We start from the raw sequence: 17,264 nt of genomic DNA, 5'->3' as shown, positions 1-17,264 counted from the left end.
ATTAGCTGCACTCATTGAAGCCTTTCAGTCTGCTTACGCGCATCCGTGCTTTTGAAACCATTAAATGTATGCCTTTCAATTAAAACAATTAATTTACATTGTGAGAAAGGCTGTATTTAGGAACGTCATGTTCCCTCCAAAGAGCTGCTGGATGACGTACAATTGGCAGGCAGTGCTGGAGAATGTATCACACTTGGGTTTCGGTCACGGAAAACGCAAAGGAGTTTTAGCGGGATATAAAAGACTGGTCCTTTTTGCTTCCACCTAGCGAAACAAGTGCAGTACAGCAGGCATTTATTAAAGCGATTAGATTGCTATAATTACACGCATTTAGAGTAATTCGATTAGAAAAATATGCCTTCATTTAACGTTTCTAGTTAATTACATAGAAAATATATATTTGACTCCATATTTGGAGTACTGCAATAAAGAAAGCCTGGGTGGATGTCATAATTTCATTCCTCCCATACAAAATACCTAATTTACATACCTGCGTAGATTGTGTTCTTCACAATTAGTCAATGGACAATTAATCGAAACAAATTAGTTAAAATAGAGGGATAATACCTGCATCAATTGAATTTGCCTCTTGTCAATAACCTCATTATAATACAGCAAATACAACTAGTTATATTACATTAGACTGGTCAGACATGACTCAGCTTCTGCAAATACCCAACTGAGGCAGAAACTATTTATGCTATTTCCCAATTAATTTACATTTCCTCCATCACCAAAACAGAAATCCATATTGACTACCACCCACACCAAATTGTGCAATTTGTAAAAACAAAACAGATGCCCACAGATACGTTTCTTTCAAAATGTTTATTTGTGGAACCGATCACTTTTTTGCTGCCTCCTTCTGGAGCTTCTTCACCTCGTGCTTGATGATTCTGTTCCTCTGTAGACAACAAATTAACACGTGTCACAAACTGCTAGCTTTTTTATATTTTCATTCAGCTGTTCATAAATGAAAACACTTAAGTTTAAACTTACCATCTTCTTGGCCTTCATCACCTTGTAGCGGTCGAAGTCGGACATTAGAGCCCTCTGCAGATAAAAAAACAAAACATGCATTAATTCTCTAGATCTTCATTATACAAATAATATATGAACAAACTTGATGGCCAGGGATCAACCATCTACAAGTATACACGAGTCATGCAGCTCCACATTTATAAAACACATTTTTATTCATAAATCAAGCGTTGATTGACTACAAAATGGTTCCATTCAGAAAAGACATCTAGTGTCAAATATCAAACTTTGGATCAGCTATGCATGGAGAAAATGAACAACGCATAACATTTGTCAATACTGATTGGGACTGGTCTCAGTTTTTGATACACATCAATAAACATGTACATTCAGGTTATGGCTTAACGGATGTGGATTTCCATAAACACAACTTCCAACCCCCAACATCTCCAGAATTACCCAATTCTCCCTCTCCATCAATGCCACAAAACCCAATTAACCTTCATAAACAGTGCATCAAGACCAAGTAAACAAATGTGCAATTAAAGTGTTTCAGTATCAATTCATGCTAGATAGAAATGGCCACCAAGAAAGCATTTTAATGAACTAGAGTTGAACATGCCCAAGAAAAAAAACCATGACCCATAAAATTATATATATATATATAGAACAAGGAGTTTCAATATTCAGTACCAATAAGAAAACTTCAACGCTGTGAGACTGCAACACTGCTTACCTTCTTCTTGGCCTCAATCTTCTTAGCCCAGCTGCTCTGCTCCCATTTCTGGTTGACCTCAGCCTTTTCCCAAGCTTTCCTGACAAACTTCTGACGGGCACTGTGGAACATAAGAAATTTTAGTATTCAATGACATTCAATCTTTTCAGGCTTATGGGCCAAAGATGTTGACAGATTGTAGTTATTAACTTTCCGTTTTCAATTGTGTTAAAACATAGGTCTAGCCTCTCAATAAAGAGGAAAATAATTTCTGAATATAAGGATTTCATCTTTTACTACATTAGAATGAACTCTGGGATGGGAGCCTGGAAGATGTCCTCACCTGTGAGGTACTTTGATAACGTAGTCGGTGAGCTGCATGCACTTGAATGGCATGGACTGCCTCTTCACTCCCGTGCAGGGTCCATCAACAAGAGCCTAAACGGGTCAAGACATTAGTGACTGTTCGTGTGGTGCTTTGATATGAGTGCGGTTTGAGATTGCAGTAAGTCCCCATTTTACCCTGTTTTGGTCGATGACATCAACGATGGCCACCAGTTTGCCCTCGTTGGCTCCAAATGCAACGTAGGCGACGCGGCCAATCTGAATATAACGCTTGAACACCTGTGGAAAACAATTGCGTTGTTTGAAGTTAGTTTACATATCCGAGACATAGAGGTGAACACTGGACGGTGAGCAGGAGGACTGTCATTTGACGCTAGCATGTAGCATTCACTACAACCAGCCACCCAAATGTTTAGTTAGCATTGTTCATACCGTACAGACGAATACGGATGGCAACACTGCAGTGAGACAATATGATAGAAAAGAGTTAGCCAAGCTGTTGGACCATTATACGTTAGAAATGATAATCTCTCATGTGGATGGATAGGCCGTCCCTGGCTAGGGGACCACGTTTCAACACGGCAATGGCACACATTTTTCCGCAATCGAATATAGCTTTAGATCAACATAAAAAACACAGGAAAACGGACATATAATGAGAACGGGCGGTTTTAGCAACATTATACTTGCGGTTTTTATGGTATTGGAGTAATATATATAGAAATAATTCAATTCTTGAGATGTTACAATTTCACGACGATCTCACCATGATGGCTGTTCGTGAGCAGAAAGGACGTCCCCACTTCCGCCCAACGCACACATACGTTTTCCGCTTGCTATCCACACATGCGCACTGAGTCGATAAGCGGGAGGCGTAGAAATTATGTTTTAGGGTCTTAATAATGACATTAATTTAAACCTTGATAACGTCTACTTATGGAAAGGTTTCTTTCAAGTAAGAAAATAAGGGAGGGTTAATTTTCATAGCATACAGATTTGAAGGCTACAATATTTGACTTGCCCCAATTCTGTGCCATATATATATATATATATATATATATATATAAATAATGTGCGAAATACCCGTCAATATTTGGGGGGGTCCCCATCCCCCGATTGTTGCGCAATACCGATCTAAATTATCTCAATATGCAGTTGACCTATAACATTACAATATTTCATGGATGCAAGCAATCATTGTATCGCCTACATGACAACACACACACGCACACAACAATTGTTGATAATCCGATATGCTATAGTAGCCTATTCGTAAAGCAACACCAATGCAACCCCAATGCAGCCTCCTATGTCAGTACTGACATAGGAGGCTGCATTGGCTAAAGTTGTTTGGATGCACGATGTTTTAGAACAAGGAGAGGCAAAGTTGTGCATTACAATGCAAACACAACAATAATTGGCACCAATATGGCGCACTTAGAAGAGCAATCAACAACTGAATATCGGAGACTGGCACGCAATCAGTGCACTTTCGAATGAAAGCCTGCATGACTGATCGTGTGACATTATTTAACCATCCGATCAGACAGATACATCATTGAACTCATACACAAAGCACATGCGTCCAACCACGGTGGATGCTGACAACATTTTACACAACAAGCCAAACATCACCAAGGCAAGTGCGCCCTCTCTCGCCTGCTCTCTCTCTCTCACACGCACGTAAACAATTAGGCCTACTCCAACTTGAAAGGCTAGGCTGCTTCAATAAGACCACAACCAACCACAACGCCTTCATAACCATGCAGTATGCCGAGGCCGGAAAGGACATGAACGCACACATTCGGACCACAACCAACCACAACGCCTTCATAACCATGCAGTATGCCGAAGCCAGAAAGGACATGCATGCACAGTCGCACACACTCATTTTATGCACAGTGCACCCTATGTCCCAGTTCTATCATCACAATCAAAGAGTCACTGCAAAGATTTAAAAGATATCCTCTTACCTTAAGTTAGAATAGACCCAAAGTGTGTGAGTGATACACTCTGGTTTAGCTTTCGCTAGCTATCCGTTTTTAGTATGACTTTTCAACATTACGTCTTTCTTCTGTTTGGCGAACATGGCTAATTTCGATCGCACACAGGACTGCTGGCAAAAAGTAACTTATTTGTGAATAAATGTTTTGAATTCTTAATACTGGACATGGTGAGCTTAAAAACATTTAAGTGACCATTAGTGACAATATATATTACTTTTTGACAAAATTTGAGACCACCCTCAATCTTTGCTTTTGAGGCTTTCAGGGGGTCTCATTGGTAAATCGGACCCCCCCGTATTTCGAACACTGTATATATATATATATATATATATATAAAACATAACATAACATTTATTATCATGATAATCATAGGTTATTATTATAATGATCTAGATTTACCTAAATATCTCCTACAACTACAACTTCATGGAATCAAATCATCCCCAGGCTGCTGCCAAATCATGTAAAAATATACCTGTATTGGTAAATTGTATATAACAGACACCTTTCCAAAACAAATGATAGTCATTAACGTACATGTCGTGTCGGGTTTTTTGCTCAAGGAGGACTCTTTAGGTAGACAGCAGACATTGGGGTTCAAAGCTCAGAACCTTTCGACTGGGAGTCAAACACCATAATCTCCATTATTCAACATTTTTAGGTATGATATCAGATAAACATATTATATTGTACATTTATTTCAGGGAACATCTCACAAATCAAATCAAAACGGTATCACTATTCATGTACTCATTAGTAATATGAAGTTGAAGGTTAATGATAATCTGTAGCAAAACTCAATATTTTCCAAAAAGTATTCATTGCAACATTAAAAAAAAAAACATTACAACATCATATAATGAACCACTGAAAGAAGTTAGAATGAAGGATCCCCAAAGCCTAACTGGTCCTGTAGCTCCTTGATCTCCCTGAGGACCGGCTCGTCCTGCAGGTTCAGCTTGGAAGAGGAAAACCATGATAAACAATCAGGCCTTCAGAAACCAACAACGTACCATTTAGAAATGTGGCTCCTTTTCCAAGCAGATGAACTGAACAATGTGGTAGCATACCTTGACAGCATACTTGTATGACTGCTCTGCTTCCAATCTCCGGCCAATCTAATAAAAAGAGGCAGACAGAAAGCCATGTGGTTGGCCCATTTAATCAAGCAAATGGTGCTGCTGGTTCAAATCCATTGAATGTCTCGAAAGAAAACCCCAAATGGTTCTTCCACCTGGAGAGGACTGGATGTCAGTCTACTGTGACCATGTGGGATTGTTAAAAAGCAAAGCAGGAGTCTGGCGGTCACCCAGGGGTGGCGGGCCTCACCTTGAGGGAGACCAGAGACAGGTATCCCCACACATCTGGGTTCATGTTGTTCAGGGTGTTTGCCTCCGTCAGAGCCTCCTCAGCCTCACTTAGGTTCTCCAGCTATGATCACACACAAACACACACGCACACGTTCACACACACAAAAACAGACAAGCATGTGCCCAGACACAGACGCAAACACACACACACACACACACACACACACACACACACACAATTTACAATAATAGCCTATACATTTTTAAGGAAAATCGTGTAAGATTGTTTTTTTGTTTTGTTTTTTGTTACCCGATAACAGGCGATGCCGAGCCCCAGCCAGGTGAGACAGGATGGGGAGCTGCTGCAGGCCTGCAGGTATGTGGTTCTGGCATTCTGGAACTGTAAGGGGAAACCCCGCAACGTCAGGCGTTTTCTTGGTTTCATGCTTAATCTTTATGAACATTTTTGGTTGATCTCTTGGTCCTGACGCATTGGTGATTTAACAGGCTTAATAACAGATTTAACTGATCTTTTATCAGGCCGTTGGGACCATGTCCACACTGGCGAAATATGACGGCAAAAGTAAAAAAACAATAAAAATAAAACAACCCTGTTTTCGGCAACATATTAAAAACCCAATCCATCCAATTACAACGGGCTATGAAAATATAAAAGATTTAAAAGTGACCCACGTTGATGTGGACAAGGCGTAAAACGTCAGTCAGGCGTTGGTTTTCGCCACCTTATCAGGAGGACAGAGTTGAATCGAGGGGATGGGATGGAAGGGGGGGCTTCACCTTCCCTTCCTGGAGGTAGACAGAGCCCAGGCGGAGGAAGACAGGGTGTGTGTCCTCAGGCTGCCGCCGGTACTCCAGGCACCTCTGGTAACACTGGCGGGCCTTGGCCCAGTCCCCAGTCAGGTAGCTGCAGTGACCCAGCAGGGCCCACGCCTCGGGCTCCTGCACACAGCAGCAACCACGGCAAACCCGCTGCTAAGCAACAAACCCCTGAGCGGTTTAATGTTGACAAACAACAAGAATGGTGATTGTCATCCAGGTTGAATCAGGGGAATTCAGAGCTGGTAAGGCGGGACTTTGGAGTCCATTGGGATGGCTTAAAGTGATGAACAACACAAATACGGACTTGACCTCTAATGATGTTATTAAGTATTATCAGGGTGTGCTTTAGAAAATATTTTCAGTCTATCGATTTCCTTCCATTCAAAGACTTGAGGGTTTATTGGCTGAATTCGAGCTGAATATTGATATACTTTTTGATTTTCAATACAGTAGGTGTGAAGTTGATACATCCCTCTGTGAAATGTTGTAGTTATTTTACTTTTCACATCCTGCTGTCCATCTTAAGGTGACTACAGTACAACAAGGTGTTCTAAGGCCAAACAAATACTACAACTTTCACTCCTCTGCCTGGGAGGGACTGCAAACACAATAAAAAAGCTACAGAAAAGGAAGAGATACAGAAGCCATCTATACATTCTCTCTGGGACGAATAGAAAGCCAAACCACCATGAATGGTCAAGTATTTACTACAGGAAGGTAAGTGACTGAAAAGCAAATATTCCAGTATGAGGACAACACCACAATAGAAGAATAAAGACAAGAACAATCATTCTAACTGCTTGATTGTAACATCCCACAGCCAGGACTGTTTTGTCGCATAATGTGAGTACCTTGCTAGTGTTAGCCAGCGCCTCCTTGAGGATGGCAGCAGCACTACAGTAGTCTGCGCTTAGCATATGCATCTTGGCAGTGGCCAGGCGGTAAGCGGTGGTCAGACCATGGGTTAGACCCCCGTCGGAAGACAGCAGTTCCTGGGCCAGAGCTCTCTGGGCCATCTGCAGAAAGGCAAACACGCACGCACGCACGCATGCACGCACGCACGCACGCACGCACACAAAGAAAACCCAATCACAAAAACAGATCAGCGTTATAACCATCAGTTGAGAAAATAAAACCACTCTATATAAAACATAATAACTAAAGTTTGCTTCATCATAGCTCACTAAATTACAGCCAGTAAATATGAAAATTCTAACACAAACCAATGGTGAATTCTAACCCATTCCTTTATGAAGTCCAACTGACTGCTCCATCAGGCAGTGTAATGATCCTGTCGGTGTGAGTGTGAGTGTGAGTGTGTGTGTGTGTGTGTGTGTGTGTGTGTGTGTGTGTGTGTGTGTGTGTTTATACCTGCAGGGCATGGTGCCGCAGCAGGAACTGGGCGGTATCCATGTAGATGGACGACCTAGGGGGTGTGGATTGTGTCCTGTCATACGCCGGGGTGGGCTTGCAAGCTGCAGCTGGCATCTCTGCGTCAGCTTGCCTCTCTCTCTCTGGCTCCACGCCAACACGCTCTGTGTGAATGATATAGGCCACAGTCTTTATCACCAGGCACCGCACCAGTGAATAAGGTTTCCTTCGTGGGCCCGTGCAGCAGTATCTCAGGCAGTATTTCAGCTACGTTCAGCTAATGTATAGATTAGAATACTTAATAGAATACGTAAAACCTTTCAATATAAATAAAGGCTTAATGTTCCATTGTGGTTTTCCACAATACATATTTATGTTCATACCAATACACCGGACTCACCTGGCTTGGCCTCCTCCCGTTCCTTCGTTCCCTTCTCCTCCATCAACTCTCCCTCCTTCTCCTGTTTGTCCTTTCCCTCATCCTTCTGTCCCTCGAGCTTGGGCTCCTCACCCTGGGTCCCCTCCCGGGTCTCACCGGTCCCCTCAGGGGCCTCACCTCTCCCCTCCTTGGCCTTTCCCCTCCCCTCCTGGGGCCCCCCTCTCCCCTCTCTGGCCCTCAGCAGCCTGCCCGCCGTCAGGAAGCAGCTCTCGGCCTTGAAGTGGTTGTTCTGCCCCTGGTGGAACATCCCTGGAGGGTAGACCCCCAGATAAGGAGGAGGAACACAACACCGGGGGTCCATTTTTAGGATTATTGGCTTATTTATTATTTGGTGATTCAATTCATTAGCATCAATGAAAATATCAAACCAAAATACATGAATGTCCTTGACGGAACTTTGCCATTTTTTTTTACAGCGGCCGTTTAGGACAAAGGCATGTCAGCAGAGTACTGACGGAGCTCCTCACCAAACAGGGTCCAGGCCACCACGCTGGCTGGGTGGGCGCTGGCCGCTGCTTCCAGGTATGTCTCCACATTGCCGTAGCGCTCCCCCATCTCGGCCAGGACCCCACACATCACCAGGCTGTGGACACGCACAGGGGACTCAGGGGGCCGGTCCCTACAGAGGGCGGAGGTGACGGGGAGCGGTCGCATACCTGGGCAGGTGGGTCTGCTGGAGGGAGACAGCGTGGTGGAAACACTCCTCAGCCTTGACGTGGTCCCCGGTACGCATGTAGAAGGTGCCGTAGTCCAACCAATGGGAGGGCTCCGTCGGCCCCCGGACCAACCGCTGAAGGAGCACAACGATGAACACAAAGCATTACTATTGAACTATTAGCATATGACGTAGCATTACTGTTTAACCGTAAGCCTATCACATATTATAACTACCTAACTATTAGCATAGCGTTAGTAACGACTAACATTACCCCGTGGCATAACCACAGCACAATCATAACCAAACCCCATGACACAACCCCATAACAACCATAGCACAACCAGTTGCAAAATGAGAGTGCAGCAGAGTCGCACACTTCGTTCAAAATTGCAAACATTGGGTTTGAGTTGTGAGTTAAAGCACAGGGTGCGCAGTCACCTCCTGGTAGTACTGGGCAGCCAGCTGGAAGTCTCCGTTATGCTCCGCCTCCCTGGCAAAGTGTCTGAGCTGAGGGACGTCCAGGACGGGCTGCACCTCCGCTGCCTCCTTAGGCTCCTCCGTCTGGAGGGGGATAGAGGAGAGGGGAGGAGGAGGACACGAAGAGGGGAAGGGACCAGACAAGGGAGATGAAAGGAAGGACAGGTGAAGAGATGATACAACTGAGCAGAGGGGGGAAGGGGGGATGAGAGTACTGCTGGGACTAGGATCCCTGCCACTGGCTGGCTGAGTGAAGCAGAGTGAGGCAGAGGGGGCGATGGGTGACTTGTTACCACGTTCAGAGCCAGGTGCATCTGATCCACCAGGTAGACGTAGAGCTGGCTGAGAAAGGCCTGCAGCTGCTCTGGGTGGGAGAAGGCCTCAGTCCTCAGCATCTTCTCACGCACTATCTTCACCACGGAGCTCTGGAACCACAATAGATCACACTTGAACTCTGTTAAACGGGCTGAGATCACTTATTGTTCACTTCGTCCGACTTCCTCACAAAAACTTAGTTTGAAACGTCTCACAACCTTTCTCCGGCAATACAATATCGTGTGTTTATATGTGGAAAGGCTGACTTTACATGAGGTACAAGGTTCAAGTAAAATCTTTTAAAAAGCTCAGTAACAATTGTGACCTGTCCTTCTTAACTGTGAATAACCGTAAGGCTGAGTCCCTTTTTGACCTCTGTTTCTTCTGACCTTCATCTGTTCCTTTAAGGCGAAGTACTTCCCGGAGTAGTTGAGTTCCCCTAGCAGCTGGCTCCGGCGGTGCTCCTGGGTGCTGGGGTCCATGGGCTGGGCCCCGGGCTGGAAGGCAGCCCCAAACAGCTGCTGGTACTGATCCAAGACCTGGCCCACCACACTGGTGACCTCTTGATGGAACTCCTGCACTGCCTCCACACGCAAGGGAAGAGCGCTCACTCTCGCATGCTATATTTATATCTATGAGAGTGCGTGCGTGTGGTTTTGTGCGTGAGCGTGTGTGTGTGTTTGTGTGTGAACATGTGTGTGTGTGTGTGTGTGTGTGTGGTGGGTGTGTGTCTGAGGGTGTGTGTGTGTATGTGTTTTTGTCTGTGAGCGTGTGGGTTTGTGATTGTGTGCGTGTGGTCTACTTTTCCAGCCCCGGCAGGGTGACGAGGTAACGGAAGTCTGAGAGGAATCAGCTCCATCACTCTGCAAAGAAAACCCCAGAAGAAGACGCTGAACATATCTCTAAATGTGGAGAGTAGTATGTGGCACCGACTTACTTATTGTTACTCACTTTTTGGCTAGCTCAGCGGGCGGTCTCTTGGGGACCAGGGGTTTCTCTACGGTGATCTCAACAACGATGTAGGTTCTGGCATCCGCATACATCTAGGAGATGGTTTAGGTTAGGGAATCAAACGGACTATGTATACCGCAAAGCCATTGGCTTGGTAGAGCTTGGCTCTGAAATGCATGCATATTAACTTGAAGGTATCACATTAAAATTACTTTCCAAACCCTTCCACACTCATTTGGTCCTTGACTTATGCCACCGCTACTATGTGACTGACTTGAAATTGCTGCGGTTGGTGGGTTGACATTATTGTTGGCAGACATTGTGGTTGCCAAGTTGAGACGGCAGCCTACCTGTCTCTCTGCAATGACCAGTGGGTCCACTTCAGTCACGGCTTCAGTCTGTTCAGCGACCTGGAAGAGTGCAGTATTACAAACGCCGCTACCTATTGTCACTAACACATGAATATCTTCGCTGAACCTGTTTTATCGTTTGCATTTCTTTATTTGTTCTATGTTGTATTGTCTCTTTTATACAATATAGAATATATATAAATCTTTATCATTGCCTCAAGTACTTGACTACAATGTCCTTTCTGTCGAATTATAAAGGGCTCCCTCGAAAAAGAGTCTTTGGTTTCAATGTCATTTTCCCTGTTTAAATAAAAGTTTTTACTAATGCTATTCAAAACAATTATTTGTATTCCAAAAAAAATCTAAAACAAATTTCACCTCAAGCGATTTATCGCGCTAACCTATAGCTATATGTTCGGGTATGTTCCTCACCGCGCTGAGTTTTTTGGTTGTCTCCTTCCCAGCCTTGTTTCCTCCATTCAGCCCCTTGCTGGGAGCCCCCTTGGGGGAGGCTGCTGGCGGGCTAAGGCTTAGTTTAACCTGAGGGGCTGTAGCCTTGGCCTGCTCCTTCAACACACTCCCCGTCCGCTTGGTCTGCGTAACCGGGATAGCGAACAGATGTCTGTCAGCTACATTGGTACGGTGTAAAAGTTGTTTGAGGATTGCGGTTTGCTTATGTATCTTTGTGACTCAGAAGTTTGCTGTTATTTTAAAGACATTTCTTGTTCTTGTAATGTTGCTGCGCTTGATAAGAATTTTAATGGCTGTTTGGCTCAGAAGTGCTTAATCAATAAAGTTTGATTTGAATTGGTCTGCGATAATATGTGGTGTGTCTGTTTTTCAAATTGTACAACAATTGTCAAATCAGATAAGATAAGAGGCACATTATTAATAGCAGATGGGTCCAATTATAGTATGTCTAACCCTATTAGAATAAATACAAAAATAAATAAATACAACTTAAATCATGTTGTGCTGGCCTGCGTCTGACCTTGGCGAGCAGGTCGGACTCCGAGAAGGGGTGGACTCTGTAGGTCCCTCGGAGGCGGGTGGCCCCCGGGTACATCAGGGGCCCCATGTCCACATAGGCCACGCCGTGAAAAGAGATCTGCTGCTCAGGTTCAGTTTCAGGCACCTAAACACACGGACAGGGATGCATTTATCAATATGATAACAGCCATGGGAATAGCAGTATAAAATAAGGGTTAAACATCCTAAGGCAATATTACTTTAAGTAAATTACCTAAGGGGGCCTACAGTAGGGAAGATATAAGTGCTAGTATTTTAGTGTCATTTGTAAGAAATAACAGCAATCTGTCTGCAAATAGTGAGAGAAATGTGCAGTGAGAATAATTGTTTTGAGTTGACTACGCCTGTGTCTGTAGAGGCCAATTCAGATTTGAGACCACTCATCTCCTGATCAATCAGCGCATCTGTTCCTTGAGTGCTTCAAGGGAATCCATCTTGCCTGTCACTCACAGTGAATGCAACACTTGAACACTCAATGTTGGAGATACGAGGGGAAGGGGAAGCTCGCTCTCTTTACAGTTCTTACATGCAGCAGTTTTAAAAAGTTAAAGTTAAAGCCCTTGAGCCTTCTACTCAAGTATTAATATACTTGATAGTATCATACTTATCCACTCTCAGAGTGGATTGTATTCATAACAAGAGGGGGGACATTTGGCCTGTTCTCTGATTGGCTACTGGCCTTTCCTCCCTGGACTACTGGAGGCGGGGCCTTCATGATCTCCAGCGGCCACAGTCGGCACTTTTCGATCCTCTCTGACAACCTGAAACCACAATGACCAGGAACGAACCAGGACGAACATTAAGATACACATACACAGCCGACAACAGAAAACATCATCAAGGACATCGATCTGTCGCATGTCCACGGAGTTAGACTATGAACCTGGAGGAGCCCCCGGTGTCCAGGAAGCAGCGCCGCACCGTGTCCCAGCACACTCTCTTCTTGGTCGTCTCCGCCACATGACAGAACTCCCTGTCCTGCAGGCGTACAGGCAGATTAAGCATGACCTGCTACACAGATCTGCTAGCCAAGATGACAAGTGTCATGCATAGCCAGCGGTTTGCATGTGTGTGATTTTGACTTGACAATCTTTAAGCTTCCTCCTAGTAGGAAGGAAAGACATTTGCAATGTTAGGATTGAAGGAAGGAACTTCATAACTAAGTATGTAAGTAAGTAACAAAATATAAATAAAAAGGAATCGAGGGAGGAGAGAAAGAAGGAAAGAAGGAAGGACATCCCAGATGGCAAATAGTGGTATATTCACCTTTTCACAGATGGCAGTCTTGCAAGAGACGCATTGTGATGTGGCTCAATTGTAAATTGCAATTTATTTCAGTGGATGCTTGCTTAGCAGCTGACCTGAAGGGGGGCCTACCTCCGGGCTAGTGAGGTCTCCGTACTCCTCCTCTTCAAGCTCCTCCTGAGTGGCCACCGCCCTAGAGAAGACCTGGGCCCCAGGGGCCAGAGACCCCACCTGGGGCCACTTCCTGGGTCTGTCTGGGGCTTCCCTCTCATCCCCTGCTCTGAGCTGACCCTCAGAGAACATCAGAATCTCCTCTTTCTGCAAGAAAACGCCTGTTGTGGACATGTGCAACAAAAACACACCAAAGATGGGCGAATTGTGTAGAATCCATAGGGTGTTGCTCTCACAAACAGAAGGTTCTGGGTTAAGTCCCCCCCGTACCTCTTGGTATCCTTAAGTAGTAGTAGTTAACTATCCCCTATATCTAAGTATAATTAAAGGAGTATCTGTAAGGCTTTCCTTTGCTTTTCTCCACAACCGTTCATCCGATCAACTTCCCACTTGGAGAACTCAAGGAAGTGCAGCACAGAGTGGGAAGTTTGTTTCTCGAGAAGGCTGCAAGAAGCAATACTGGGCTGCTGAGCAATCCACCTTTTCCGAAAAGGCCCGTTTTGAACGGGCACTGCACTGGTGTTCCTGAATGTCATCCAATCTTCTTTGCATCTCCTAAGACTGAGTATTGATATACGGTAAGTAGCTCACTGCGATAGTATTGACCGGGCAGAAGAGCGCATCACCTCGGCTGTGACAGGAAGTTGCAGAGCCGCTGTGTAGCAGCAGGCAGGAGGGCCTGGCGAGATGGTCAGGCTCCACACCTCCGGGACGCTGAAGGCGGTCTCCATGGTAACCGTCAGCAGGTTGGAGGCCAGCCGCTGGGCTTCAGACAGCAGCGGCGTGGCGACGCTGACAGCCACCTCCAGCGAGGGCAGCTGCTTAAAAGGAGAGAAGCTCATGGACTGGTTTCCTATCATGCTGGGAAGGAAAGAGGTTCGTGCTGAGCCACCGCGGGTCATCATCCTTATTCACAACCACTGGGGAGGCAAACATTTATGGGAAACATTCATCAGGAATGGATGAAATCCATATGGAAATGCAGTTAGCTGACTTAGTAAAACTGGATTAAATTCATTGTATGTCCCTATATGGGTGCAATCACTTTATATAAGTCGGTTAAGCAAGTGTAATGTATCATTACAGTTGGTACAAAGAATTGCATCATGAATCTTTAAGCTTTTAATAAACACTTGATGGTAATTTGCACTGCTTGGTCTTGAGAATAAGAATCTGATACACCCAAGGACCAGCCCAAAGAACATAATGAGGATCTTATTATCTAAAAAAGCTTATCTAAATGGCCCTGTGACACACTGCATGTATATTAATCTGACCAGAGTGTGGTTGTCCAATGAGACCGTCTCCAGTAAGGAACCGGCAGCGCAATGCAGTCGAACAAGTGACGAGATGTTGCACTGACCTGCAGGAGAAGAACAAGAGAGAGCGCATGAGACCATTTTCACAATCCTTGGACATATCCAATAGCAATGCTATAGCAATCAGTTAAAGGACAAAGGGTAACATGTGTTGTTCTGTTACCATGGAGAAGAGGCAGCAGGTCCATCACTGCTTGGCCCAGTACCGCGGTCCTCTCCTCCTTCTGCTTCTTCTCCTTGGGCAGGATCTCCATCACTGTCACTGACCCAGAGAACGCAACAACCAGCCAGGTGGCACACACACACACACACACACACACACACACACACACACACACACACACACACACACACACACACACACACACACACAAACGACTCAAGTTTCATCTCTGGGATTGTTTAAACAGATACTTTCTGAAGAAAATGTTATCATTTGAAATAAAATGGGAAGAAAATAGGAAAATCTGTCAGAACTTTACTACAAAGCCTGGATGAAGGAAAAAAAGAACTATAATGCAAAAGTGAAACGAAACTACAACTCTGTGTTCCTTACATATGAGAGGTTTGTGGGCCATGTCGTCCAGGCTGAGTCTCTCGTCAGGGCATCTGAAGCTGCAGCTGAAGTCATAGTCCACCACCCCCTCAGTCACGTCAACCTCCTGCCTCCGGGCTGACTCTCCCACCACCGCACCGTTAAATTCAACACGCACAAAGTGGTGTAAGGGCTCGTGTTTGTTGCCCTGCTGGAAATAGACAATTCTTGATTCAATATTCATGAGATTTAAATGAATGGTAATTTGCATTCATTAACTTGAGTTACGACTGCAATGTTAAACAGGACCGCTTCTAGCTAAGGCCTATAATGTTATAGCACTGGTCACAGTCATGATAACTTGCACATATCACAACTGCTTACTAACTCCCTCTGACGATTTTGCTCATGTTTACGTTCAACCTTTGTTTCCATTGAAGCCCTAATTTAGATTATCTTTGGCTGTTTTACACAGTTCCCCTACCAAGTGCTTGTGCGTGCGTGTCTGTTACCGTGTGTATGTGTGTGTGTGTGTGTGTGAAGTCCAAACTGAGACCTGTGTTAACGTTGTGGTTTTGCAGAACAAAAACGACACTCACCAAGTTATTCCCTCGCAGAACTGTAATGTTAACAGCTCCATTAGGTATTTTACCATTCAATGTTTCCTCCATACTTAACAAAGTGTATATTCACGTTAAACCGCTATGCCAACCACCAGCGTTTACAGTCCGTTTCTATAGCAACCGTTTCTATAGCAAAGCTCAGTAACCCTGCATACGCGCTCACACAGACGATCCCCATATTTCATAGGACGAGAGAGGATCCAGAATTGTAACGACAAAAAAAAATAGTTTGGAGTGTTCATGGATCATTTTACCCCAAAATATCCGAAACATGTAGCGGAAACAACTGGAAGACCCGCCCCCTCTCTCTCGCTCAGTTGAATCATCGCTTTCCAAGCGTTCTGTAGCCAAATGAGAACTCACAACGTTCTTTCTTTTATGTAAACCAAAACAACCTGAAGTAAATACGAATGCAGGTCTGCATTATTCATTGGCCTTCCTGTTAAAGGCAGCTTTCGATGCAAAACACATGAGATATAATCAAATTTAAAATAAAGCTGCTATTTTCTATTATGGCCATTTCAGCAATAGTAAACACCAAATTAAGAAAAATCTAGCCACCAGAAACCAATAGACTTGAACCAGCACTGAACATGACGTACTGTATTTAAAATAAAGCAAGTAATCGCTGCTCTACGCCTGCTGTACGCCTGCTTTTCCATTATCGACCAATAGATGGCAGCATCGACACATTGGTCTTCAAAATTTAATACTAAAATAAATCTAAAAACTCTAGTCTAGGACCCATAGTTGCCGACCCCTAAACTAAACAGAAGCCTAGCCATGACCAGTATCATCAGACATCAAAATTGAATATCTGGTGTGCCCTACTAACACTGGTCATGGATCCTCTGGTGTAGGACATACTCCTACCACGGACAATATCGAAATTAGTAAATCTACATTCTTACAGTTTATTATGGTGTATTTATTTAAACACAAAACTACAACATCAAATACAACGGCACGTTTGACCAGTTGGATACCCTCATCTTTAATTTCTCTGTACTGATATAGCCTAATAACTAAACATGGATACCATGTCTAATTAAAAAATAAACGATTTAAATACGTTTTGATGACAAATCACATCATAGCCATGTAGCAAGTACTTGCACTTTAATTTGTTGGGGACAGTGCCTTGCAATGGATGCCATTCGTTAGATGAAGAAAACCCTCCAGGCTTTGTCTAAACACTTTTATGTAAGGGAGGAGACACTGTCTGTCTTTGCAAATGCTACTCCTATGTATGTGAGTTCACTGAGGATATTATGACTGCACTAAACCTAAAGCAGACCTCAGACGGCTGGCAGGCTGCTGAATGAAGGGGCAGGGCTCCAGGGAGCAGAGGGCCACCAGCCAGGCTCAGTCGTCCCAGATCCCCTGTACCCCCCATGGTCTACTCCAGAGCTCCGTCAGCCTCTGGCCGCAGAGACGTGGTCCTGCATCAACTTGTCAAAAAGAGGTGGGCCTTTGGGTAGTTGCTCTGGAGAGGATCCAGGCTGCAGTCCAAGGCCAGCAGATCAGTGAACATAGTGCTGCTGCTAACCGCCGAAGTCACCTCGCTGTGGTGGTCCCCGACCA

At 44.5% G+C, this 17,264-nt stretch overlaps 2 protein-coding genes across 2 annotated transcripts; both read right to left on the bottom strand.

The window, feature by feature from the left end:
* Positions 1 to 809: 809 nt before the first annotated feature.
* Positions 810 to 2,836, bottom strand: rpl14 (ribosomal protein L14). The gene is made up of 6 exons (XM_079749899.1): positions 2,808 to 2,836; positions 2,219 to 2,320; positions 2,040 to 2,134; positions 1,718 to 1,817; positions 1,000 to 1,053; positions 810 to 904 (listed from the first exon to the last, which is right to left on the bottom strand). Exons 1-6 carry the CDS (start codon positions 2,808 to 2,810, stop codon positions 845 to 847), a joined length of 414 nt encoding a protein of 137 aa, XP_079606025.1. The 5' UTR covers positions 2,811 to 2,836; the 3' UTR covers positions 810 to 844.
* Positions 2,837 to 4,875: 2,039 nt separating this feature from the next.
* On the bottom strand, positions 4,876 to 15,728 carry cfap70 (cilia and flagella associated protein 70; the record flags this gene model as incomplete). Its single annotated transcript, XM_079749664.1, has 26 exons — positions 4,876 to 5,005; positions 5,118 to 5,165; positions 5,377 to 5,478; positions 5,668 to 5,757; positions 6,156 to 6,317; positions 7,049 to 7,213; positions 7,569 to 7,732; positions 7,969 to 8,256; positions 8,475 to 8,590; positions 8,664 to 8,797; positions 9,104 to 9,226; positions 9,436 to 9,567; positions 9,847 to 10,041; positions 10,260 to 10,320; positions 10,409 to 10,500; positions 10,759 to 10,818; positions 11,191 to 11,352; positions 11,750 to 11,893; positions 12,467 to 12,548; positions 12,671 to 12,765; positions 13,165 to 13,350; positions 13,830 to 14,021; positions 14,481 to 14,566; positions 14,686 to 14,784; positions 15,079 to 15,268; positions 15,657 to 15,728. The coding sequence occupies 26 exons, from the start codon at positions 15,726 to 15,728 to the stop codon at positions 4,925 to 4,927; spliced, it is 3,321 nt and encodes a 1,106-aa protein (XP_079605790.1). The 3' UTR covers positions 4,876 to 4,924.
* Positions 15,729 to 17,264: the final 1,536 nt, after the last annotated feature.

The sequence above is a fragment of the Pollachius pollachius genome (genome assembly GCF_949987615.1).
Source record: "Pollachius pollachius genome assembly, chromosome: 13".
Taxonomy (NCBI): Eukaryota; Metazoa; Chordata; class Actinopteri; order Gadiformes; family Gadidae; genus Pollachius; species Pollachius pollachius.
The sequence above is the reverse complement of the archived record's forward strand: the minus strand, read 5'-3'. Positions and strand labels throughout refer to the sequence as shown.

Bases quoted from the DNA above. Each gene is read 5' to 3' on its own strand.
- rpl14 (XM_079749899.1), bottom strand. The intron at 1,818-2,039 runs GTGAGGACATCT...TATGTTCCACAG, and splicing joins GTTATCAAAGTACCTCACAG to TGCCCGTCAGAAGTTTGTCA. The intron at 905-999 runs GTAAGTTTAAAC...TGTTGTCTACAG, and splicing joins TGATGAAGGCCAAGAAGATG to AGGAACAGAATCATCAAGCA.